General features: G+C 30.3%; 1 protein-coding gene across 12 annotated transcripts in view; it reads right to left on the minus strand.

Annotated features, from left to right (window-relative positions):
* Positions 1–27,430, minus strand: part of LOC118185753 (uncharacterized) — a 555,072-nt gene that overhangs the window by 374,076 nt on the left and 153,566 nt on the right. For 3 of the 12 annotated variants that reach the window (XM_085823612.1, XM_085823610.1, XM_085823613.1), the window contains one exon: positions 19,632–19,728. The exons of the other annotated variants lie outside the window; for them this stretch is intronic. In XM_085823612.1, coding sequence (XP_085679738.1) covers positions 19,632–19,649 — 18 coding nt within the window. In that variant the 5' untranslated portion in view covers positions 19,650–19,728. The remainder of the gene's footprint in view (positions 1–19,631; positions 19,729–27,430) is intronic. 12 annotated transcript variants of the gene reach the window in all.

Here is a 27,430-nt window from a genome sequence, read left to right on the forward strand (position 1 = left end):
ATTTTCTCGTTACGGTTTTGGAAAAGCGTGTATGAGCAATATTTTAATTTTTTTTTTATAATTTTGAGTAAACTTTGAAAATCAAAGCAAGTGTATATAACAAAAGGTTATTTCAAGTAAGTAATAGAGATAAGCACAAGTCATCGTACTTTAAATTTCCTTTAGAAAATCAAGAGTTTGTTTGTTTTAAGAATTCTTAAAGGAACGTTTGGAGTATGGCCCTCAGGACCGCATTAAAGGCGATGTAAGATCCGCGGAAATAGCAATAATCGAGTACTTTTGTAACAAACATTCTTCTTATCTTATTCAATCTTTCCAAAGATTTAAATAAAATAATTTTTCTGTTTCTTAGATAGGGATTAGAAACACTCGAATGTCGAAATAAGCACGAAGGTTCGAGCTTTGGATTTTTGAACGTTTTTTGAGATTTTCTCTTTCTTTAACTACCTATTAATAATAATGTTTAATGAAATATAAAATTTGAAACTACATATATATATTATCCTCATATGTTGCAACGAAATATTAATATATTAAATGCTGGGTAAAGTACCGAATGTCTTCTTTGCGAAACTTAGAGTTATACAATTTATTCTAATTAAACTTTTTTTCTGAAATTTAAAATCTGGTGTGATACAGTCGATTATTCTCAGTATCTAAAACCTACTCATGAGTTAAATTAAATGATTACAACTTATTTTAATATCAGTAATAATGTCGAGCTGATTTGAGGAAAAATTCAATTTATATGTTACTACTGAAAAGTTGTCTTTGATATAGCATGAAAAATATAATATACATTTAGCTCAATAAATTTTGGAAACCCTTAAATTTTGGAAAAGTGTGTATAATGTAGACTATAATACATGTATTATAATCTATGTTATATGCACTACCGTTTAAAATGTTGTGCACACTAATGTTTAAAAAGTTCGTTTCCCAGTTAATGCTCTAAAAGGCTAAGTCTTTTGCATAGGAGTGGTATTTTAAGTTTCTCCTTTTTGCCTATAGTTTAGTTTAATTATCTGCACTGGATTTCATTTCAGCTGATTACTTATTTATTAGTTAAGAAGTCCTGTAAATAATTCATGGACAATTAAAAAATTGTACTTTTCAATTTTTATTAAAAAAATGAGCCGATTCCTTTTAAAAGAAAACCTTTTTCAATTATAAAACAGAAAAAATTAGTCTTACGTGTTTTATTATTTCACGCATTCATTAGTATGTAACAGCGCTGTATTCTAATGTTCTTAGAATCTCTCCAAATTTAACATTTATCTTCTCTATCGAGAATTTCTTGTGCTTGTTTATTTTATTTCAAATATATTGAAAATAATTTTATTGCTCTAGAATAAAATAAATAATAACTTGAAACATTTTAAAGCCCCGAAACTGTAAAGTTTTAATACTTTTATACAATGTTTTAAAATTTTTTGGGTATATTGAAGTAGTCTTATAAATAACGTAATATAAAATCGTTTACAGAGGATAAAAACTTTGTTCCCGTGTAATAAGTAGACTAAGTACTAAATAATAAATAAGAAAAAAATCTTCAGATTTTTCTTTTACAGACACAGTTTTGAAAGTGTCCCGCGAAACCGAAAGGGAAGGAATGTCCTGTTAGAAATTAAAAGAAGGTGGTGATAACTAAGAAACAATCCAAAATATGATATCCATAATTAGAAGCATAAGTGCAAATATTGTCAGTATAGATTTTATGGAAATGAGTGCTATTGCTATTATATGCAAAAATTTGAGAAAATAATGATAAGAAACAAAACATAAAAGAAACTTTGAAGAAAATATATTACATAATTAAAATCCAAAGAATCAGTTACAAATTTCGAATTTTTGTTTCCTCCTAGGAGATTTGATTTAATTCATCATTTATTTAGCTTTTAGCTTATTCGTCAAAAGCAGCTTTTCCCGCATTGTCCGTAAGAATGCGGGATAAACTGTTTTCGAGGTTCGTTGCCTTCATTGACAAATACGTTTCAGACATTAGTATTTACTACTTGGTAATTTTATTTAAAAAACTATTTTATCAATTTACTTGGTTAAAATATTTAAAAAATGTTATAATGTGTTATTTAAAAATGTAACCAAAAAAGTTTAATATCAGTAGTAATTTAAAACTATCATAGCCAAATTATAACTAAAAGTTTGGCACTTTCCATATTGTTAGGATATAATATCATTTACGCTGTTTTCAACTTGAGTAAACAAAAGTTACCTAACATATTAATGACACATTACTTCTGTATTGTTAGAAAAATCTAACAATAATATGCTTTTGATTTATGATTTATATGCTTTTTATTATTTTGTGATATTTTATATTATCATATTTATGGTGTTCTGTATTTAAATATAGATAGGAAAAGAAAAGAAACGAAGAAAATTAATTTAGACATCTCTTTTTTATACATGCAAAAACGAAAGACTCAGAAAATAATCAAATCAGATTTACATATATTTAAAATATTCTTGCGAACCAATAAAAGTTTGCAATTTGAAAAAACAACTTTGGATTGCTGCCTAACATTAAGAACAGTGTATCAATAAAATTAAAAAAAAAACATAAAAATATTTAAAGAGATAAAAATGATAGAATTTAAAAATTGTAATCTGATCTAGATATGCAGATTTCAACTGAATATCTAAAATTATTTTAATCTAAACAATATTGATAAGCCTAATAATCAAAAAATTAATTTTCAGAAATTAAAGATATAAAATATAATACCTTATTTTTAAAATAAACTGTGGAAAATTGCGAAGCCCAAACTTCATGTGGAGATTTACGCACTTATTTATACCGAAAAGGCTTTTAAATTAAAGCTATGATGTGCACTTATTTCATTGGGCACTTGCGCACAAGGCTTGCAACAAATATTTTATTCAATTGCCAACATTTACAATTTTGTCAAGATATGAAATCCGCGAATTGAAAATAGTAAATGTTCCGAACATATTATCCTCAAAATGCTTGAAACAAGAGGTTTGTTATTCTTATTTTTCATGTTCTCTTTCCTAAGATAAACAGAGAAAGTAAAATGAAAAGTTAATATGATATCAAGAGAAATATGTATAAATTAAAGAATTGTATTATTAATTTGATAAGTCATGAATGAAAAAGGAAAATATCATTAAGTTGATGATGCTGTATTTTTGGATGCAGATGAAAATAAGCTTCGAACTTTTTTCACTTATGTTGGATTCCATTAAAACTGTTTACAGCTTTTACGAAAACCTTAGAAAAAAGCTATAATTTAGAAAAGCGTATTTAAAACTTCTCCGTAATAAACAAATAAATTAAGATTTTCGATTATAAAAATTACCTTTATGGGGAAAATCCTTAAATATTTATGAACACATAAAAATTTTGCATAATGAATTATCTTTCTTGCACAGAAATAAAGTTTAGTATTTCCAGCCTGTAGGCAAGAATTTTTCAATTAAGAGCTTAAGCTTTCTTTTCTTTATTTTCTAGATGTCTCTAACATGGGGGTCAAATATCAAATTTTCTTCTTTTATGAAATGAAACGTTTTAAAGACTCAAATATATCAACGTTAACAAAACTTGATTTTTGAATTTTCAAATATTATTATACTTACTTTACCGAGAAAGATCAGCAAGCATGCAAACCGAAGTTATAAACCAAATGATTGATAAATACTTTTGTGAACATGCTCTTTTTGATATCTAGATTTATACTTACTAAAATGAATTATTCATAGTCAAATTTAGTGTCTGACGAAGTGGAGGCTTTCTTCTGCTTTTTCTGCGAAAGCTCAAACAACATGAAATTGTTCTGTACTGAATGCAGCTAAGAAACACTTAACATTAACAAGAAAATTAAGCGCCGGAACAGTAGCAGCACACGACTACATAAATCTTTCTGAATACTAATGGTGCTCTCTAGAAACTGCAAAAAAAGCGTGATACATTCTAGCACGAAAAGAAGTAAGATGAATTATGGCTAGATTTCCCGAAATAATTGAGTGCCCTCAAGGTGAAATTGTGGAATCAGATTACCATGCAAAAGGCGTTTGTTCACACACACAATACGAGCCAAAATTTCTTTTCGTGCATGGAGAAAATGCATCGTATAATGATTAATTTTCGTAGTTTGGTAATGTTTTGGGGATTATCAGATAAGCAGGGATTTCTGCAATACGTCATAATCAAGAGAAATTTCGAAAATTTACCATCCAAAATTTATGGCGATGATAAATTGGTCAGATTTAACACATGATTGAGTTAGATATTTCTTTTTTTTCCAACTAGAGATAAATATTCCTTGCTTCTGTCAAGAGTTGAAGAAATTACAACTTGTTTAGAATTCCAAATTCCAAATTTGCTTCTTACGCATTTTGCATATCTATGTACTCAGCATTTAAGCATTTATAAGTCCACTTAGTGTTTATTTTAATATACATATGTATATAAACACTAAGTGGACTTTCAAACTGGTATATATATAGAGAGAGAAATTCAGTCGCTGGAGTTTGGAAAATATATTTTCCAAACTTTCCAGTCACTTTCAGACTTGATTTGACATTTTTTGTTACTTTACTTTCACATTAGTGCTCACATAAATTGTGATATTTGATTGAAATCTGACGTTAATTTAAAGTTTTAAATTTTACATCCTTCTTGTGTATTTATTGTTAAATATTCTTGCAGTGCATGAGAAACGCATTCGTGTGGAACATTTAATGGAAAGAAGAAAGAATCAATATTACTTTTGTGCACAGTGAAATGCGCAATGTCTCATTTACAGATTGCTGAAAGTATCAACCAGCAATTTATGTGTCTATCCAGCATACATTGTACACAAAAGAAAGATTACTGTTTTTTTTTTTTTACGCAGAAGTGCGGTTATATACAAACCATGAGTTCTAAAAATAGCTTCGTAGATAAAACAAATGCTAACTTTTGTAGCTCAACTGATAGAACTCTCTCTTCTTTGGCAGCTCGCTATTTCACATAATCTTATTGTAGAGTTTTATTTAATTTAACTAATAGTTAATTTCATTTTGGAAGCAGCCTTTCCTAAAGCTCTTGGTATCCACTCACGTTTCTTGCCAGAATGCAATTTCAGTTTCGCCCATGATGCAAACTAGGGTAGAAAGCTACTATTTAAGCTGGTTTCTGAGTTACTTCAGACAGAGCCTTTTTCTGCCTTTCGCCCACGTTGTTTCTCTGCGACTTGAGCCTGTTATTTTACTGTCGTGCTTATTAATTGCCCGTTAGTCTACGTCGGTGGTAGAACCAAGAGCCAACTACGCATTAAAATATCTTTGTGCAGATTCGGCTGATTAGTCAACTTAGGTTTTAATTTAATTTTACGTTTCTATTTTAAGCTGCTGCCAAAAGTGTTGGCGAGGAACTGTAAGCACCAGGAGTTCCATCTGTAAATAAACTTCTCTTGAGTTGAATAAAAAAGTTCTTTCATTCTTTCCAAAGTGTTATCATTGATACAATTGAACTCAGCGGATAGTCGCTTCACAGTTCATGTTAAAATCTAGCCTTCAAAGTAACTTTAATTGCTTTAATTTAGCTAGAATCTTACACTGTTATTATCAAACCAATTGGTATTTAACACTCTACATAAATATGCATCAGTGATCATTGGAAGATAAGTTTGAAGCTTTTATATTTTGAGCGCCCGACATCCAAAACACTAAGCAAATATCAATCAGCTTAGTACTAGACCTCAGTTTTAGGTATTTCCATATTTCTTTCAAGAAATTTCGATAATACAACTGCATCACAATACTGGCCACTTTTAATTAAAACACGAAACAAGGCAAGTAAACCAAGCATGGTTACTTAATTTTATTTTCAATAATAATCAATTATGAGAATTAAAATTTCTTGCATTTTAATTAACTTACACCGAAAACTTTTGATTCTTTTTTGGGCAACTGATCATTGGATGAGTTGTACGAACGCTTTAGTCATAATTCTGGTCTCCAGTCCCAAGGGATGGGCTGCTTGATAGTGTAATTTTCTCCTTACATAATGCAATATAAACTGTTTCTCTTAGGAAGTCCTCTACTCCTGGGCTATGTCGTAACTGATTACAACTACTTAGATTAGAAATTTCAGACAATAAAGCTCAAAATTCTATTATGAAATTAGATTTTAATATTTTTCCCATTTTATTTATCTTCAGTAGGCTTGGATGTTTTAGAGAAGAGTACATTTTAGAGACTACTAAGAGCTAAACTTTTAGTTAGAAGTACATGCGAATAAACTAGATTGTGAGTATACCCTAAGAATGCCTCCAGATGTTCTTAAAATGGTTTAATTTTACAATTTAAAAACATTTCATTTATAGAAATAGCAATGGTTTCCTCTAATTAGACTCTCCTTGACATTTTAGTTGCATCTTAATTTTTCACTCATTATATGTAAAGTGTAGGTTAAAAAATAACTGCTTTATATTTATTATGTATATTATTGATATTTATAGAGAGCATTGAAAAAGTATTACACTTTTAAATTTACGGACAATGAAAGATAGTCAACATTTCAAAATAATCGAAAATCACTGATTTGCAAGTTGAACGTTTCACTCTTTAAGAAATGGATTCGTTTTTTACAAAAGTATCCGCAACGGAACGAAGAAATAGAAAAATATAGGGAACACGAAAACAGAGAAAAGAACTACCTCCAGCTAATCGAAAGAGACCAGCCCTCTTTATTTTTACCCCAACAGGTCACTCCGTCTATTCCGTCCGGCCAAATTGGATTAGAGCAGACCTAGTAATGGGCCAATTCTGTCTCTAATCTTGTTCCGGCGACCCCACCGTTCTCCTCTTTTATAGTGCGTAGAAAGGTAGGCCTTCTTAAGAAATTGGATCGTGAGTCTCATGGCAAATACCGGCGAGCGGCGCTCTCTGAACGGGCTTGGCGGTGTTAAAAGTTTCCATCACGTGGAGCCGCTGGGATAGACGAGTAGCATTAGTTGCTACTTTGGTCAGTTTTCGCTTGAGAAGAGAAAGCAGGTTGAAGGATGCTGTAAATATTTGCATTTTGCACTACATACTTCGTTACCATGCAACAAATACGGTTTTCAAACGTTTTTTAGCTGAAGAGTAATGAAAAGAATTGCAGTTTGGAAACTTTAATTTAACATCTAAAACCTCGATTGCTTAATCAATAAAATTTCAAAAAGTTAAAAGATATTTAAAAATGAAAAAATTGTAAAACTGAAAAGAGGTAACAATCTGATCTTGCTATGGTGATTTTAGTTTAATACCTGAAATAATTTAAGATATAGTTATGATAAATCTACTAGTTTAAGAAGTATACCTTCAAAATTAAGCCCTGCCCGTTGCAGAGTGGTTAAGATTACTCTGTACTCGTAGTTCAACCCAGATTCGAACCCAGGTGAGCAAGCAGCCTGAATATATTGTCGTGGTTTGTTTCAAGTGTAATGTAAATGCAAGAAAATGTCCCTTAGGAAGTCTTCCATGAAAGAATCCTTTCTCTTATGCCCTATTCAAATAGTATAACCTAACCTTCCAATATCCTGTTCTGTGTGAATCGTAATTTAAAAGTCCAAACCAACTGTCACTCCGTCTGCGAAAAGTACTATAAAGGCTTATGAAACGTTTAAATAAACCTTTTGTTAAACATAATAAAGTCACAATTTGTGCATTAAAAATCACACTTCTCCACTTTTGAGTATTAGTTAATGGAAAATTTAATTTCAAATTAAAACAGATTTGTACCCTGGGACTGCGCAAATTTACCTACCTAAACGTATAGAGGCATTAGGTTATTTGGAAGGAGAGATGAAAATGAGCAATGCCTTCGCCGGGAATCGAACCACGCACCTCTGGAATACGCGCCCAGCATGCAGACCACCACACCACGAAGGCACGCTAAGAAGGCGGGAGAAGTACGTTATAAACGTTGGTTCGAAACTTCTAATTTTGCGGCTTAACTTCGGCTAAAAATGACTAATGCTGAAATACTAACTTAACAGATATGGAAGAGAGAAAGTAAAGCTGGGAGCATCACTGCAAAACTTTTCAAAACCCTCCCCTTAAATATTCATACTTCATTTGCGTTCTGGTGAGAACTAAAGAAAGAAAAAGTGATAGTGTAATCGAAATCATAAGAAAATGGGTTAATTAATATAAAATATACCTTATGTCCCAACCCTCAGAAATTAAAGATATAGAACATAAGATATTATATTCAGTATTAGCTGATCATCTGTCGCTCGATAACATTAAACATTGGATTCCTACTCGAACTGTAGCATTTAACTATTATGACTGAATTACAAGATTACTGCTTTTATATAAAAGCTGCAATAACATTCTAGTTGAGCTTTGAAAATGTTATATAAATCAATATACATTCAGATTAAGGCATCTAGAATTCTTGTTCCTACTATATATTTGAAAAAGTAAATAAATTAATGAAAAATAAATCTCAAGAGCAAATAGAATGATGAAGAAATACTATGTATTCTAGCTTATTACATGAAACCAAAGTCCCATTTATACAGTCCTCCCGCACGATATTACACTAGCTTTACTAATTAGTAACGCAAAATCCATTTTCTCGCCAAAGGTACCGGCCGTACTTCCTTGTAACCCTACAGAGCATATCGGAACCCAAAAGAGAGGATGGTGAGGAGAAGCTGTAAACCCCAGCAATTGACCACAGCTCGGCGCGTTCGATTTGTGGGGGAGCATTAGCGGAGCACCTTTGGTGTGGAAGAGCGTACCCGCCCCCAAATGGGGCTTTTACGGTCGACGGCAGATTACGTGCTGAAAACAACCCTTTCTGCACCACCTCTCGTCCTGAGGGATGGGCGATCAAAAGAGGTGGACCGCCTTTGTGAGCTACCGAGTGAGAAATTAAATGATGCACGCTGACCACTAACAACCTGAACGGAATCATCTGACTCCAGTGTTCGTTGATTTTCCTCCAACGCTATGCTATATGAGTAACAGACTTGTTACAATTGTATCTTCTGTACTTCCGAAAAATATTTCGTCACTAAATTATGAAATTCAAAAATAATTAAATTTACAACATTTATCTGTTTATCTTAACTATCTGACTACACATATGGGTCCTGCTTGACCTTTAAGGAAAAGTTTAGCAAGCTGAGTTAGTAGTCTTATTCCTAAAGCTCAGATTTCGAACTTAAGCATAAAATCATTAAAACACCATGGGTAAGTGTAAGTTGATATTTGTCAACAAGTTGACATTTGTTTACACATAGAACGGATAATCAGTAAGCATATCAGTAATGTAATCAGTAAAATCACGATTCAAAATAACTTCCGGCTAAATTCATAGAAAGTAAATTTAGTGAATCTATCAAAGTTCACGGAAATGAACTAAAACATTCATTGAAATTTATATCATAAAAGTTCATTAAATTAACTTTTTTCAAAAAAGTAAATGTCATTATAGGTTGAAAACTAAATTTTATTTTACAGAAAATTGAAATCTCCAGAATATAGACAGTGTAACTTTCTATATTCTGGAGGACTGTAATATACAAATATTACAGTTCTTTCTGCTGTTTAATTCATACTTAAAGACATTTTTCTTTTGAAAATCGAGAAAGTTTTTATTTTACATAAGTTTTATACGTGCATTATTTAAGCTAACTGAAAAATGATTGTTTTAGAAACTAATTTAAATTTCAAAATCTCTTTTGCCTTTCCTTTTAAGGAAAATGCTGATCGCAATTATTCCTATATTCTCAACATTTTTGATACAACTGTCTGAAAATATTAGCATTCCTAAGAAATGAAAATTGAAAGTCATCCTCAACTTACCACGAGATAATTTAAAATGTATAAAAGTTTCGAACTACACCACTTAATAATTAAATCTGAAATAAACATTAAAACAAAATAACTGAAGAGAGTATGGGAATTCTCTCTTCCTTAAAATTAAATCCTGTTATAAAAAAATTAAAATGTTATGAAAAAAATTAAATCCTGTTATAAAAAATAAAAGAGGGTTGGGACATATTAATTCATGGTCATACAGAATTTGTATTTCTGTATTCAATTAACAAAGAAATTTTTCGTCATAATAATAGATATTTTTCTTATTACTATGTTTTCTATTTAAGATATTATTTTATTGCATTTTAAAGCAAAGTTACTAATAGTAATTATAACCTTTTTTTATGAGTGGGATATATAAAGAGAAAATCAAACTTAAATCGAGAGAATTGATTTAGTTGTTAATTTTCTTGTAATATCCTAACCCAACTTAAACTTTCAAAAGTCTTATTCAGGCAATTCTTTCAATTCTGTCAATTTAAGCAATTCAATTAATTCTTTCAAAGCTTCCATATTACTGTGCAGAAAATAATTGTACAATTTTCTCATAAAATTGCTCTTAGTATAAAATGCTTCACCTAGGCGCAACTTTCTTTGCAGAGCAATCTAATACTGCAAAAAAACATGTTTTACAGTAACCGAGACGGAAGGCGAATAACAATTTGACAAGCGGCAATCACTTTACTTATCTACGTTTAGGAAACCAGTTTACATAACTCAGTTTTATAAGGCCCCCAAAGGAAATACTGAACTCTTTTTATGGTTTTCCTGTAATATATTACCAACTTCAGTCAATTTGATTTCTAAGCAAGTTCTTTTCTTTACCATATACTATAATGACACACATTCGTTTATGTGAACTTTGTTTTTCAGGCTTATTTGAAAAATCAATTAATAAATATTAGCGAAATAGCTTATTTTCACCCATAAGCTATTGATCATCTTTTTTATCTTCTTTTTCTAAGAGTTCTTTTAAATGAACTTGATAAAAGAAATTTATTCAGAAAGTTCTAAAAATAAATTCACATAAGAATTGGGACACTTTGAATAAGCAGAAAATACTTAATCAAAACATAAGAACAACGGAACATGCAATATTCTGCTGGGTATCCTTTAACTAAAATTGTAATTTTTACGCACTATACATATATTTGTCTATTTGTTCCAATCTTCCGTAATATCTGCTTTTAATAAAGTTACGGAAGAAATACAATTCCTTGTTATTTTTTCCACCTTATTCCATACATCTTCGATAAGATTTAAATACAGAGAATATGAAGGAGTTTTTATAATTTCGGAAGAGTTGTATAAAAACCACAAGCGAACACTTAGGGTTGTATGCTTAGAATTGTTTTCCTGATATAAAGTAAATGCATTTTGATTTTACATTTTTTAGGTTAGGTTTTTATTAAGAATATTTGTGTATTCTTAATGAAATGGATTTAGATTTTCATTAAGAATATTTATATATTTACACTGATACCTAGCATTTTCCTTAAAAACTATATTTTCCACTCCAAAGGCAGCGAAACATTCTCAAACTATTAAACTTTACCCCTACGCTTGACAGTAAGCAATAATTTTCTCGGATTCAATTCTTCGTTTGATTTTCGCTACGTGGTGAATCATCCATCGGAACAAATTATATCGAATTTTGACTCTTCTGCAAACAAGAATTGTTTCAGTATGATGAACTATTTTGTTTTCCATCGATTTTTACAACCACCAAGCATATTTTCTTTGTTTTATTCTTTAGAAAGAATTTCATTCTTGTTGATTGCCTTGATCTATGTACTACCTTAAGGAATTTCCTTATTTTTTACATGGCGGAATTTTGTAACACATCGTTCTTCTAAATCCACTACAAGTTTCAAAGCGCTCAATTTTGGGTCTTGTTTTAATTTTTCGGAAGATGAATGTCTGAATCTTTTTTTGTTAACCTGGAATGTGGTATATGCTTCAATCATTTTCAACAGCTCCATCCAGTCCCATCCTTTTATAATATCAAAGATAGTTTAACAATTTATATATTTAGAAAACAAGAAAACACTTATTATCTTCAAGGTGATGAGTAATTAAATTTCTAACAGAACTTGTATTTAATTTGTAGCTGTTGAACTTGTATTTAATTTGTATTTACTTCAGATATTGAACTGATAATATATTTTGCTAAATAAGTAATATTTTCCAAATACAGTAGATAATTCTTGCGATGTATTTATAATTTAAAACAAAATATTGTAACAAGTAACATTGTCAATCAAAACGTCTCAACTTTCGAGTGTCCAAATTATGAGTTACTGAGTAACACGTTTTAAGGGGTGTTGGAACCCTAAAATCTTCAAAAAATTGCGATTTAGGATGTTTGCATTTTCAAATTCTCTACACTTTTATCTTTCTAAAAATACCATTCTTTAATCTCTATGAAAATTAGAACTGTAAAAAATCTAGTTTTAATTTGTCATCTACTGCTTTGATCAATGAGGATTTTTACATAAAAACGCGTTTTTCTCCAAACGTGATTTTTTTATTCTCGATGTACCTTTTCTCAGGAACTACTGCTCACAGGTATCTAAACTTTTTATGGCTTATTTATTAGGTTCCCTAATATTTACTGAAATGAGAGCTTTTTGTAATAAACTTAGAAAAAAAAATTAAAAATTTTTTTGTGTGAGAAAAGTGCTAAATTTTACTATGCCTAACAAAATATTCTGTAATTTACTCTAAAATTCAAAATGTATCAAAAGCTCATTTCAGTATAATCAGATAGGTATACTTTAATTACAGAAGAAATTTCAAGCTTGTATCTACAGCAGATTTTGAGAAACGGTACATCGAAAATGGCCAATTTAACATTGTCGGTATAGAGGTTTCTGATACCCCTTAAGAAAACTGTTTTATTGCAAGGAATATTTTGATTATATTTATTTTAGTTACAATGTATAATGCGAATTATGCGAATAAATTTCATAAATACAATTGTCGTAAAAGAAATAGGAGCTACTGGTTTTGAGATAAAAGATGACGGAAACAAAATGTGTGCTCAGTTAATGACTAAAAAATGCAGTCGTAAATAAAATAATTACAAAATGCTAAAATTAAACATAGACTCAGTTCTGTAAAGCATGGATTGTTATAAAACCTGAAAATGAATTTTGTATATTTTTTTTAATTCCGTGAGATTTCTAAACCTTGACTTTATTGGGATTTAATAATAGCTTTCGAACTTAGAATTTATGTCGGATTAATAGCTTCAGTTCAGTTAATTTCAACTACAAGGTGACTATTTGATCTAATAACAGTCACGTTTTCAGTACTGGCTGCTTTATAGGGACGCCTTCTGCAGACGGAATGGACAGACAGACGTATAGAGAGGAAATATTGGTATGTGTGAGTGCATGGAAATCTTCCGAAATCCTGGAGTCGGATTTCACAAGTCATCCTTATCCCGAAATCCCCCCTAGCCTGCGTCCTCTCACCCCCTCTTTCATTCTGTTGACAGGGGGCGCCGTTCGGTCCAAACGACTTCTGCACTTACCTCATGAATAATTCAGTATTCCGAACGTCATCTCGTCTGCTTTGCTGCTGTGACTTCTACTTCTTCGACGAAATTTCAGAACCTTCTTCTTCTTTTCTTCTTTTTTTAGTTCTATTTCCTTTTTGAGAAAGGGAGACGGAAAAGGGGAATTGTGGAAGGTGGAAGTAAAGGCAGAGGATGGGGGTGAGGTAGGCTGCAAAAATGAAGTGTGAGGAACCAGGGCGTAAGTCATGAAATACCTAAAATTATCATTTATCTAGGTATTATTCGAGGCCTTCTGTTAATCATTGACTATAATATGCTCATTATATGGATTAGAAATAAATATAAATAATTGGAAAATTTCTCTTGGTGTGCATTATAGCTTTTGAGATAGACCTTTCAGCAAATTTTAGAGGGTCGTTTAGTTTCATTAAGGGAGATTAGCATGTAAGGCTTTGAACTGATATTTTAATCAAGCATATGTTATTTTATTGAATAAACAAATTTCTAAATTTTAAGCTTCTTTGTCCGTTCTATATTAAAATGCATAAAATAATTTCTACGTACAAATAATATTGAAATTGTGCGTCTGTCTTAATGAAAATATTACTTTCAGCTTATTTAAAGACACCTGTAAATTTAATAACGCATCTGCTGAATGATACTATGTGTACGTTGTACATAATGAGTAAAATGTGTATTTTATTAACATAATTCATAATAAACCAATGTAGTAGCGTAATAAACGTAGTAAATACATAATGTTATACTGGATGTTAAGTAATCACCATTTTTATATCTTAACCTGTATTTAATGGGCTTTTACAAAGTACATTCTAGAAAAAATCTAGTAAACAAGCTGAAGGGTCATAACATTATATACATATATTTATGTATATCATCCTTTCTCTAAACCATATAATGATATATATATATATATATATCCTTATATAATCTTACAACATATATATATGTCTAACCTGTGTACTTTTAAGTTACAGTTAAAGCTGAAGAATCTTAAGAACTGGTAAGTGACTGATCGCTTGAGTTCGTGAGACAGAAAATAAAACTTGGGAAGGGTTAAATACCCTTTATTATTCCAAATTAAATTCACAGAACTCCTTCTTGGAGTTTTGCAATAAAGTCTCGACTCGGGCTTTAACTGAGAAACTAAGAAATTAAACTTAACTAATCTTAACTGAAGAGATATAGCCGAAGCTATCAAAATTCTAACAGAGTTGGCCCCTTAACGCTAAACAACGGCGAATATATCAAGGGCCTAAAGTACGGCCGAGCGTAATAATAGCTTTAGAGAGAGTAGCCTAAAAAGGCGAACGCGCGATAGTCAGAATCACTGGTTCTCTATCGAAGTCAGTAGAACTTCACAGTTAAATACTTCTGCTCATTTGCATCCAAACGCGATTCTAAAAATACGTTCTGGCCTGAAGTTGTAAGCTTGAAATTAAAAAGCGATAGGAAAGTAACTCAAAATGTAACTGTCAGATAAATTAACATAATCCTTACAACATATATATACGTTGCAATAGTTCCTAAAGTCTAACAGTTATGAGCTGTTAACGATTCAGCCAATAACATTGCTGAAACTTGCAAACTAAAATCTTTAGCAATCAATCAATACAAGGTCGAGCCAAAATTTTATGAGTCTTATCTAGGTATTCTTATCATGATCTGTGCATTGCTACTAGCCTTTTGATACCTCCCATTTTTTCTTTGAATATATTAAGGATGTAAAAAGAGTCACAAAAGTAATAATCAAGAACGGGCACATATCTTGCGACGGCTTTGGTGTATACGTCAGAGAGCCTGCTGTCAGCAATAAAAGAAGCATAATCTGGCAACGACAGCTGCTACTATCTTTCCTGCATATTCCTCATCAACAGGTGTGTTACTAAATCTTTAAAAATATATAAAGTTTATATATTTAGTATGGAAGAGGGCTTCAGAAAAATATTATTTATCATTAAAGAATTTTTTTAGTATTACCTTCTAAAAGTGGAAAATTTTGACAAGTTCTAATATTGAGAAAGTTGGGTGTGATAACTTTAAAGGAAGGTGTTAGTGAAGGGTGGATATTAAAAAGTGATAATATAAACTTATGTTTAGTCTGAGAAATTTTATTACATTTTAACGAGTCATAACATTAAAATGCCATACATTTAACAATTAATTACTTATTTTAACGAGTCATTACAGTTAACGAGTCACTATTAAATGGAATATTATAAAAAGACCATTTGACGTTAGATTTAAGATGAATATGGCTATAAGAAATGGCGAACTTACTGAAAGCAAATGTAATATATATATTCATTGAAAAGTACTCTGAAACGTTCCATTAGGGGTATAAGAAAATTAAAAATATTAAGCTACTTTTCTCTTTTAACTATATACCCAAATTATTGAGATATTAGGTTTTAAAGAAGTATGAAACGTTAAAATTAACCTACATACTCGCCGATATTAGAAGCACGGATCTTCTAATACCGACTGAATGTGCTATTAGTTGTACTGTGAGAGGATGTAGGGGGATTGCAAGTATTTCTTACATTATCCTACACTTAGAAGGTGGCTGATGTTTAAACAAGATCCGGGCATCCAAATAGTGAAGAATAATATTATAGCCACTTTTTAAGTTCATGCATCATTGTAGCGACGTCAGGATTTTTCCAAGTAGAAACTATAAAAAATCAGCTATGCCTTCAACGAGATGCCAACTACAGTTCGACCAATGCTAGTTTGAGGTGCTGCTAATTACACACTGAAAAAACACCGGAATAAATATAATTCCTTACAAACCGATATAGAATCACTAATGCAACTCCCACGTAAAAACAAATAATGTTAAATAATTCGCTTTAAAAGCATTAAAGCAGTAATAAAGAACGAAAATATTAATGAATGTGATAGAATTAAAATGATATTATATGTTACAAATTGCCTAATAATAATAGGTAACGCATAAGTAGCTTTGAATATTGATTATTTAATGCCTATGCTGTAAGTAACTGAAAATGCTCTTCTCCAAACTTTTGATCAACAATACTTAGTGAAATTTTGAAAACAGATGACCAAAGTTAGCAAAGGGATATGATATGTGGAAAAATATGTAGAATGGGGGGTATTACGGATAAAGTGTTCAGTTTAAAAAGGAAGAGCTCATTTAGAATGAATAAGTTCGGGCACATTTTTCGGGCAACTCTTCAATTTCTGTATTCTATTACATGTAAGAGATTGCTAAACTAATTTTATGGAAGGCATAAATTCTTTGGAAACAGGAAAGTGTTTGATAAGTCTTTTGAGAGCAACAAATAGTCGACATTCTTATGGTGTTTGTCACGTCTCTGACAACTGGTTTGCTGGGTATTCATTCGTGGCTTTATTTCCATACTATCGTAGGTGCTTTTCACAAATGACGGACAATTTCACCAAAGTGGGTATCAAAAATTGCTAACACGGAGTTCTGAATACCTTATATGTTTATCAAATATCCTTCGAATCTTTGCAAAAGTGGCGCCCCTACAAACCAAAGAAATATTGGGCTCAGTCTTTTAGACAAAGATGGATGTTGAGATCTTCTAAAGTAATAATTGCCTGCCATCGCTTTATGGCAAAAAAATGATCTCATCTAGATATAAATGAAAGGCTTTACTCCTGTATCAGTCTTGATGTGGACTCTCACGCAGCAGGTTTCATCGCAAAGATGTTAAACTTTTATTCTGATGCAATCATTTTTTAATTAATCACTCAGATATCTAGCTCTTATCAATCTTCAAGACAATCTCTCGGAACCTTTAAAATCACCTGTGCTATAAACACTACACATATCTTGGAAAATTTGAGAATAAAAATCATTCTTGCCATCTCAGTGTATAAATAAATTAGACAAAGCTTCATCGAACAGGGTGAAATATGTAGGCAAAGGCACTGAACGAGATGAACTTCATTTACAATGTATGCTGACGGCAAAACTATGCCTAGCATTTCCACGAATGCTCTACTTTTTAAATAAGCTTATATTAATATTTATCTAACAGTTCCAGAGTTTCTGAAAGCAAATGTTCTGAAATAAATTTTGATAATTATCTAGAATACCAGGCTCTTTATTATAAATTATATTCATTTGTGCAATTAAGTTAACCACATTTAATTAATTAAATGTGGTTAATCTCTGAATGCATTATCTACTGAATGTGGTTATCTCTGAATACATTATCTACTGAATATCTGAATATGGTTAACATGAGTATTGAGTATGTATTTTCAATATGGTTAATTTACTGAATATGGTGGTTACAAGAAAGAAATTAAAACTCATATCATGATAAAAATCAAAAGTGAATATTTAAGAAATTTCGAATTAACTTGATTTGTCACATTTAAAAATAATATAATATATGAGTATTTTCCATTTAACCAAAACAGATCTTGTTTTATATTGTCTCCAAAAATCTGATTTTTCCAAATGGATCAAAGAAATAGATACCTTCATTTCATTTGATTATAATTAAAAGTAATTGGGAATTTAACTTTTTAAATAAGCAGGTTGATTGGGAATAGGTAATTTTATTTCACTTTACTATAAGTCTGTTTGTGAAATAGGAGTTCCCTAATCTTGAAGTAGGTGTATTGTTTGCCGTTAATATGTAATATATAGCTCTAGCAAAAAAGTACCTATAGACAGGATTATGCATCGAGAACTGATGATTAAAAACGAAAAAAATCCAGAAGCCCTTTCTTCGCAAGTGTTGCAGCTGAACGTAACGTAAATACTTACGTTTTTTTCTATGTGTCTAAAGCGTAGGTGATTCTCAAAATATCATTCGGAAAAACATAACATCTTTATTTTATCTTTCAGATTTATTTCATTTGCTATTGATTAACAAACTGAAAGATTTAAAAACAATAAAGACGCCCATTAATAACTGAAGTTTTTTATATTTCTGAAAATTTATCTAATAACTGTAAATTAAAATGCATTTATTTTATAATATTCTAACTGATCATTTTTATGAGCGCTTGTAGATTTGCTATAAGCAATAAAAATATTTCTAAAACTAAGTGTTATGTAGTTCGTACATAATCATTTGTCTTCCTAATGTTTACGATGTTTTGCATACGTTAAAGTTTTTAATAGATTTTTAGTTTTTTGAAATTTTTATTGATGATTCTTTGAGGTGTAGGCTATAATAAAAATTTCAGACTTTCATTTTATTCAGTAGTAGAAACAAAACTTTTAATGTTCATTTATAATTTGATGTTGAGTTTTCGTAAATAATTTATATTAATTAATAATAGGAATTGAAATGGTAATTAATTGATGTTATCCATCAACTGATCAGGTACTAAAATAATCAGGAATTTTATTTGGTTCAACGCAGTTTAAGAAACGTATCTTTACCAAACAAGGGTATAACGCCTAGAAAGAGAAGAAAAATTAAAAAAGGAAGAAACTATTTTTTTGATGAATGAAAAATACAAAAGATTATTAATTTATTTAATTAGATATTTGTTTTTGCTTATTTTGATCAAGATCTTACCATATTTCAAAGGAAAGCACTGAGTGTCTCAAAACTGCATTGTACTGCTTTCGTACGAGTTCGACAAAAAAGTGTGTACTTTTTCAAACCTGTATTATCCTGAAAGGGAACCTAATAAACTAAATTTTCTGATAAAATCTGTCTTGTATGAACACAAATAATTTCAGAAAATTTTATTAGTTAATTATTCAAGAAAAATGAAATATTATAATATAGCGAAACCCCTCTAAAAGGAAAACCCGCAGTTCAAGACGATTTGGGTGTTTTATTCATGAGGCAATTTTATAGAACATAAGTATCGTTGCAGTTATCTGCGATTTTCAGTACCATTATTCAATTATCTTCTCAAAAATACTTAAAATGTAATTATACTGGAGCGGTTTTACTGCATTTTGAAATATAAAACTGAAATTTTATTTTAATTAAAAGTAAGCTCATAATATTTTTTTATTAAAAACTAAAACATTCCTAATTTCAAAAACTATCTTCTGAAATGTTTTAAACTTAACTAATGTAAACAATGTACACAAATTATTGTGTTACTGAAAAATAATTAAATTATCAAAATATTTTGAATACATTGGAACATTCTGGCTCGTTCGTAATTTATAATTAAACTGCAATATCTACCTATAATTTTCATAATTATATGTATAAGAAAGAACTTCTTTGCCTTACAGACGAATTAATGAGACAAATAAAGTACTTACAGAACCGTATCGCTGCATCCACAAATATAATGAAACCAGGCGTGTCCAAATTTCTTAATCGAATTTCTCATGGCTTAAAACGTAAACCGTAAAGATTCTGAAACCATAAAGATTAACAAAATCATTCATTGTGAAAATTCTAAGATAAAAATATTTTATGAGAATAAACATTGAGTTATTTTTTAACACAATTACTTAAAATGCCAATAAATACTTCTATTTATTCACATGATATGTCCCAACTCCCAGGAGAAGTTAAACTAAATTAAAAAAAAATAACTTAGCCTTTGTAATAATTTATAGCTTTTACTTGAATACGTTTCTAAAGTATTCTAGGCACTAAAATTTCTATTTAAATTTAAGTATTAACAATTAATTAAATATAAGTGGAAAATGATTGTAAATTTGCAGCCATCGTAAATGGGGCAACAAAAACATATTATGTACAAGCGTATTAACAGAATTTACGTTATAAATTTTGTTGCATAATATTTAAAGTACAGTTTTCCTTCAATATAATATTGAAACTAGAAAAAGTTAAAGTGTCATTGAAAAAGTTCCTTCTATATATCTGCACTACAATTGTCGTAATAAGAAAATCGAAAAAACTACTTGCACCTATATTTAATTGTGAACTTAAAAAACCATTACGCGTTTCAATCAACAAATCTCTACATATAATAAAATAAAGAGTCTGTTTGTGCGTGTGTCTTTCGTTTGCCCTGCGCGTAAGCTAATAGACCCACGGCTACGAAATTTGGTACATAGGTGCATCTAGACAAGAGCCAGTGCACCTCGAATTTTTCGAAATTCGAATTCGAATTATTTTTTATTTTATGTTTTTTGACGAAATCGTATCATTTTGAGACATAATGAGCTATAGGAAAGCGAGAGTTTATTCTGCACACTCCATTTTCACATCGTCATGGAACATAGGCACTTAGCTATTTTACGAACTTGAAATAAATCTCGTGTTTCAATAAATCGCTTAAATACGAATTTGTTTAACAAAGTGAGCTTAACACCTTTTCAACGGGATTTTTTCTAAAAATGTTATTTTAAAAAATATACAGTTTATTTTTCTTTGATTTTTGGACACGTTAAACTTTCATCCTTGCGATTGCTTTTACAAAAAGAATTTTGGAAAAATGATAATATTTTGTATTTTAAAAAAATTTAAATGAAGCTTCCGAGTACACTTCTCACAACTCACATCATTAAAAATGTAAATTTGGCAACATTTTCCTTTCTTTTTCTTGTTAATAGATTTTTGATGAAATCGCATCATTTTGAATAGTTTCATTCTTTTAGAAATATGGGTTTGGCAACAATTTTTCATCTTATTTCTTATGTTACTGTTTTCAAGAGATTGGCAAATTTCAATGTCGTTTTTTTATATATATATATAATACATTTCTATTTATTTATTTATTTTTTTTGATAAAGTTGTTCTGCAGAGTAAAATTTTGCGCGGAATTTTTTGTTTTTTGAGTTTCTTTCATGTTATTTTTTGCTCATTTCACTGTTTGTAAGATATTGAAAAGTTTTGCATGATTTTTTTTCTTCAACGGAAAGTTGGTTAATTTTGTTATTAGGATAATTAATATTTGTATTAAGGGATATAGCTTATTTCATTGCAATTTTTTTTCTCTTGAAAATATAAAATAAAATATCATTAATTATACTTTGCTTTTCAGAATTTTTTGTTTTTTGTATTCTTTTATGTTATTTATTGCTCCTTTCACTGTTTTTAAGATATTGAAAGGTTTTGAGTGATTTTTTTAGGAAACAATGTTCTTAACCTCCTTTATACTATTTGAGTTCTTAAGATTTTGCAAAGGGAAGTTGGTTAATTTATTTATTAGGATAATTAATATTTGTATTAAGGGATATTGCTTATTTCATTGTAATTTTGTTATACGTAATAATTTTTTTTATGAAGTTGTTCTGCAGAGTAAAATAACTTATAAACGTATAAAGACAAGTACTGTATTTCAAGGGTGTACTATATTGTTATGCTGAAAAAAATGTTAATCGATTTAATTGATGCAGAATTGTGATAAATTTGCACAATACATAGATATAATATGATATATACCTTTTTGCTTCTGAAATGATCGTTGGTTTTACTTAGAGTTGACTTTAGTTTTCCCTTTAAAGAGAGAAAAAAAAGAGTAAAAGATAAAGATGGTGTGGGGGAAGTGAAAGGGGATAAAAACGAAGGGGAGCTGCGCTTCCGGAACTTTTCTGTACTATTTTCTTGTCCCAGGGACATACGAAAAAATCCGTCGCCGCCATTCTTTAATCCCAATGAAGAATTTTTTTTTAATGTTTTTGTTTACCTTTCTTTCTGCTTCTGCAATCTTAAAATTTTTCGTATTTCAACCCAGGCAGAAGGCTGAAAATGGGGAAATAGTTGTCTCTTCTTGATTTGAGAAATTCAAACTTTTTGTGAGAAAGATTTGAGGCAATTTTTCTCTCATCGAATGCATTCCGAATTCAGCTGGAGACTTGAATTTTCAAAGCTATGAATGTGTACAAAGATCAGTATGTATAGAAGCGTAATTCTGATAATACCTTACCTTCTTATAATTCCTCTTAATAATCAGTATAAATGATAAGTATCATCACTTTAAGTATCGTATAAGAATTTATAATTATTCTATCTAGGTATTTTTGTAATTCTTATCTTCTTACGGTCTCAAATTTCTTAACAAAGATGTACTCATAACATAACATTAGGGCGAATATTTTGCTCCCATATAAATAATTTTTAAAATTTGGCATAAAGTTATTTTAACCAAATGCATATTTAATTTTTTAATGCAAAATGCTTATTAATTTACAAAGAAATGTCTTCCGAATAAGAATTGGTTTCGTTTCGGGAAGAAATATATTCTTTTGTGTATTTTCCATCGAATAAAATTTATTCCTTCCCGGTAAGAGAAATAAATTTTCTTTCCTGAAAAGTGCATAAAGTAAATTTTAGATTTCACGATAAAATGAATTTTATTAATGAATTTTCATGAAGATAAGTTCAAATTAATGAACTGTGGCCAGTGTGAAATCAGACAAAGAAAAACATTTTGCCTAACTTAACATTTTAGATAGCTGTTTCTCCTCTTCTCTTTATAAGCTCAGTGTAATTAAGTATTTTTTACTTTGATCTGAATTTATTTCAACCGAAATTTCCTTTATATTTGCGTTGAAAATGTAGTCTTCATAGAGGCTATTTTATGATCATCATAGATATTTATCTTTCCTACACATAAGAAAAAAAAGGCAAGCGATCAGTAGATGGATCATTCCCTTCCCATTAACCAACTGATACGAAAGTCATTAAAGCATTCAATGAATAACATTCGGCCGAAAATTAAGCTTAAAATTCATTAACTATTACTTCGTTTGTCGAAAGATAGTTAAATATTGCCGACATTTAATTTATGTACATAGCTATTTATTAAATAAGGTAAGGAATGATTATTCTTAATCTGTAATATTAATATAATTAAGAAACATATTCCTCGTTTTGAGATGATTAATTGTTAACTCTCACATTAAACTCATTTGAACAAATATATTCTTCCTGCATTTTTAAAACTCAATTTTAGGAATTCAAATATTCCTAGGTATGTTTTTGGTAGTTTAATTTGACGATTAGAAGGAAAAGAAAAGTTACTTAAAATGTAATGATCAAAACGATTTTAATTTTACGGTAACTTAAGTGCCATTTATAAACATTGAGTTTTAGATTACTCGTAAATGGATTATCCGTGCTTTTGTCTCTTAAAAAAACGTTCTTAGAGATTTCGGAAAAATAATTAAAAACTTGTGACTATTTGGAAGAAACCTACAATTTTTGATCATGCGAATCAAAATTTTTATGCGCTGTATTTATTAATAGCGTAATATTATAATTTATTAGTATTAAATTAATATATAATTAATATTATAATTTATTAGTATTAAATCAATATATAATTAATATTATAATTTATTAGTATTAAATTAATATATAATTAATATTATAATTTATTAGTACTTGAAACATAAAACTATTGCGAAGCGCCTTTTTGCTTTTAAACCACACAGTGTTTCTCAGCAGCAGAAGCAGTAAACTGTAAAATAAATTAAAGATCTTCTGTCTCTTTGAATGGCAATATTCTAAAAGCTGGCCATCACTCAATCGTCATGGATGACAGATGTAGAGGTTACTAAGATAATGTAAAGGCCTGAAAACGGAAAAGTTTCGTTATAGTTGCTTCTTATGACCGGAATATATACATGATTAAAAGTATACCTTTACCGATTTGAATTACTCCTTTAGCTTAGTTATACAACGTTGCAAGTTTTTTTCTGTGCAAATTAACTTAAAGTCTTTAAAATCCTATTTAGACTAACAAGCGAGTTACTGCTCTGTCTGTGAAAGTATTACAAGGTACTACAAAGCTTTCGAATAACTTTTTTTTTATTAAAGCTTGAATTTAACAAAATGCACACTAATTGCATTCAATTTAAACTCTGCCACTTTTGGTTAGTAGCTAACATAAACTTGAATTTACAATTTAAAATGGATTCGCAGCTTGAGACTAGAGTATAACTGGCCTAACGAAGTGTTGGATCAAATTTAATTGCACGATCTGATTTCGGCTGGTAAAATGGCTGATGCCGAAATACTAATAGCTTGGCAAGGGAAAGTACAACTGGCCAGAATCGCTGTTAGAAAGTTTATATATAAGATTTTCAAGAGCTTCGCTTTAAATACACTTATTTATGTACTTTATGGTAACAAAAACGAGAAATGAAAGATAGCCATAACAAAATTAGTTAATTAACATAAATCATACAACATCTCTAGTTTAAAAAATGAAAAAAAAATTAATTAAAGCTCTTAAGCCACGTAGAATAGTAATACCTTTGAGAACTGGAGATTACTAAAACACGTGCGTGTCTTAAGCTTGAACAGAATTTTAAAAATCTAAGCTTAATTCAAAGTTAAAAAAAATCCTATACCTAGGAGTGTAAAAGTAGGAGCATTCTACCCATTAGGCATCATATAAATTGGTGCTCAGGTGTCTGAATGTAATATAAATGAGAAAGTACATTGCTGTGAATCGAGAAAGGCAAGAATAATGAAGACTATAGAACTTTACGTTAATCGTAATTCAATCTCTCAGACACAGAAAAAAAAAAAGAAAAAAAAAATTTAAAAAAGTTATGATTACGGCAAAGTACACGAAAGCTATCTGTTCAAGATGACGGATACCTTCATGAAAGGTTTACTAAGGGAAACTGTTCGTATATACGTTATATATGGCAAAAACCTCGAAAGCGCCCGCAGCCAGCCCATTCATGTGTTCGAATTTCATAACATCTAACATTTTAGTAGAGTTGGGTGTGTTATCTGAAATTCAACAAGGCTTTCTCTCTTTATATCATAAAAAATCATAAAAATGTAATATACGCTTATTTCATAAGAAAAATTTTAAATTATTTGCAAATTTTATTACTAATTTAGCTATTTTTTCTGCTTTAAACAGTTAGTATATAGCTATTTCACACCTGTAAACCTAAAAAGAGATCCTTTACGGTTAAACGGGCATTAATTTATTGGGATAGTTTTCGATTATTCGCCATTTCCAGTCATTTTCGGTTATTCGCTTTTCGTTCGCATGGATAATCTGTTTGCATAAATCTATCATAAGTCAGTGACTGTTCTTCTTTCACTGTAATATTTTCATGAAAATATGCGCTGTTCAAATCCATCTTTTAGGATAAGATGCGCATTTAAAATATGTCATTTAAAGCTCCGGGTTAAAACCGTAAATATAAAATTTATTCAAATTATAACTATACTCCTCTAAAATGGTATTCGTCCTAGGTCGACCATGCAGGATTGAATGTCACCACAGTAGGAAATTTCAGTTGGGGGTGCATAAGAAAAAAATAGCAAAATAGATACATAAAAGAGCATAAAAATTGCATGCATAGATTTTGTAGTGTTTCACAACAATAACATTACAAATTGAATATAATCATTTTAATCAGTATCATTAATTTCAATTATCGATATGTACAATACCGGTACGTATCATTACACATATTAAGTAGAACATTATCATGCTTCTTATAAATATTTACATCATCAAGATATAAAAATGGGAATTAGAAATCAACAAAAAAAGAATATTTAAGGACAAATTTGATCATGCATAGGAACTATGCTACAATACACGTGAAACAATCGGGGAAATATATGTATATGTACAAAATGCATAATAATAAATATACAAAATAAAATACGTAATTATAACAACATACAAATACTTACATAATAACTCACAACGCATACATAATAACACAAAATATGTAAGTTACATGAAATCCATAATATTATATAAAACAAAATGCATAATAAAAATTTAATAAAATAATTAATACAGAATACATAAAATTAAATAAATCGTGTGTGAAAATATATAGTTTTCTTAAAGGTCACAGATTTTGCTGATGATGAGAAATTCTGGCATATGTGGAAGCACACTAACAGCTTTTTCAATCCTAAGCTGTGCCGCTTTATTAGAGAGCGTATTCTTTGTCCAAGCCGTCCAGCGTTTCAAGACCTGGTGATTTGAGATGATGATTCTGAGTAAAGGACATTCAAATATGCAGTGATCTGGGTTATTAAGCTCGCTACAGAAACAGACCTCTTGTCACAATACCCAAATCAGCTTTAATAGGACAGAAAAGGGCCGTGATCAACTAGAAACTGAGCGAGAGCTGTTTTATCAGTTTTCAGTTCTATTCGAACTTTTGGCATCAGCCAATGGATACACCTGCCTGTCGCAGCTGAATCTGAACGTTCCTGACATGATGCAAGAAGGTACTTGCAGGTGGACTGCTTCAGAAGTGTTATTGAAGTGAAATAGGATGTTCTAGAAAGAACGGATCATTGGCTGCCTTCTTCGAAAGGATGTGTATGCCTGCTCATTTCTCAGAATGCCAGTGTGAGCCGCCACCCAGCATAGATTATAGACATCTTACAGGGTGAACGCTCAAGCATTCCCTTACATATTTGAACTAAGGGACTTCGGCTTCGCTCTGCTGAGACTGGGGCAAGATATAAGCCGAATAACTACATATTACTGTTGTATTCTAAGAACTGCTCTACGAACAGTTAATCGCCGATCTTATTGCTATTAGTTCTGCTTAGTACACTGAGTTATTGAGTCTCAGTCTCCGCTTCCAAGATGGTACAGTTTGATCTCAGACCAGATGATAAAAGCCGCATCCTGTATCTGAATCTGTCTTAGAAACATCTGCATATAAAGAGCTATCTTGTTGGAGATCTGTTCGTTGAGTAAAGACGATATTTTGCTGTAATCGCAATGGATCGAACGACATATATCTAAGGATTACCTTTCTTGTAGTGAGAAGGAAAATATGTCCGTCCCCATAGATTATTTGCCAAATTAAGTCTTATAGTTCTCACAACCGTAGCCTCTCGTTCAACTACCAGGTGAAATAGAAAACAAGCAATGACTTGGAGGACAGCTGTTTAAGATAGTACCATATGCTCTACATGTGAGCAACAGCTGTAGTTGTATTGTGAGCAATTTTCTTCTTATATGCGAAGTTATTTTACCTTCGTAGATAGAAGCTACATAAAGAACTATATGCTCTGTAACTGTCTGATACCGTTCCCTTGCCAATGGTGATGAAATGCCCCATTTTAATGATACTGTACATTCCATGGTATTGGTAAGTAAACTAATTTTATCCTTAAAATACTTCCAATA

Source organism: Stegodyphus dumicola, chromosome 9, assembly GCF_044657685.1.
Source record: "Stegodyphus dumicola isolate Sdum_Otavi_A_Nest chromosome 9, ASM4465768v1".
NCBI lineage: Eukaryota > Metazoa > Arthropoda > Arachnida > Araneae > Eresidae > Stegodyphus > Stegodyphus dumicola.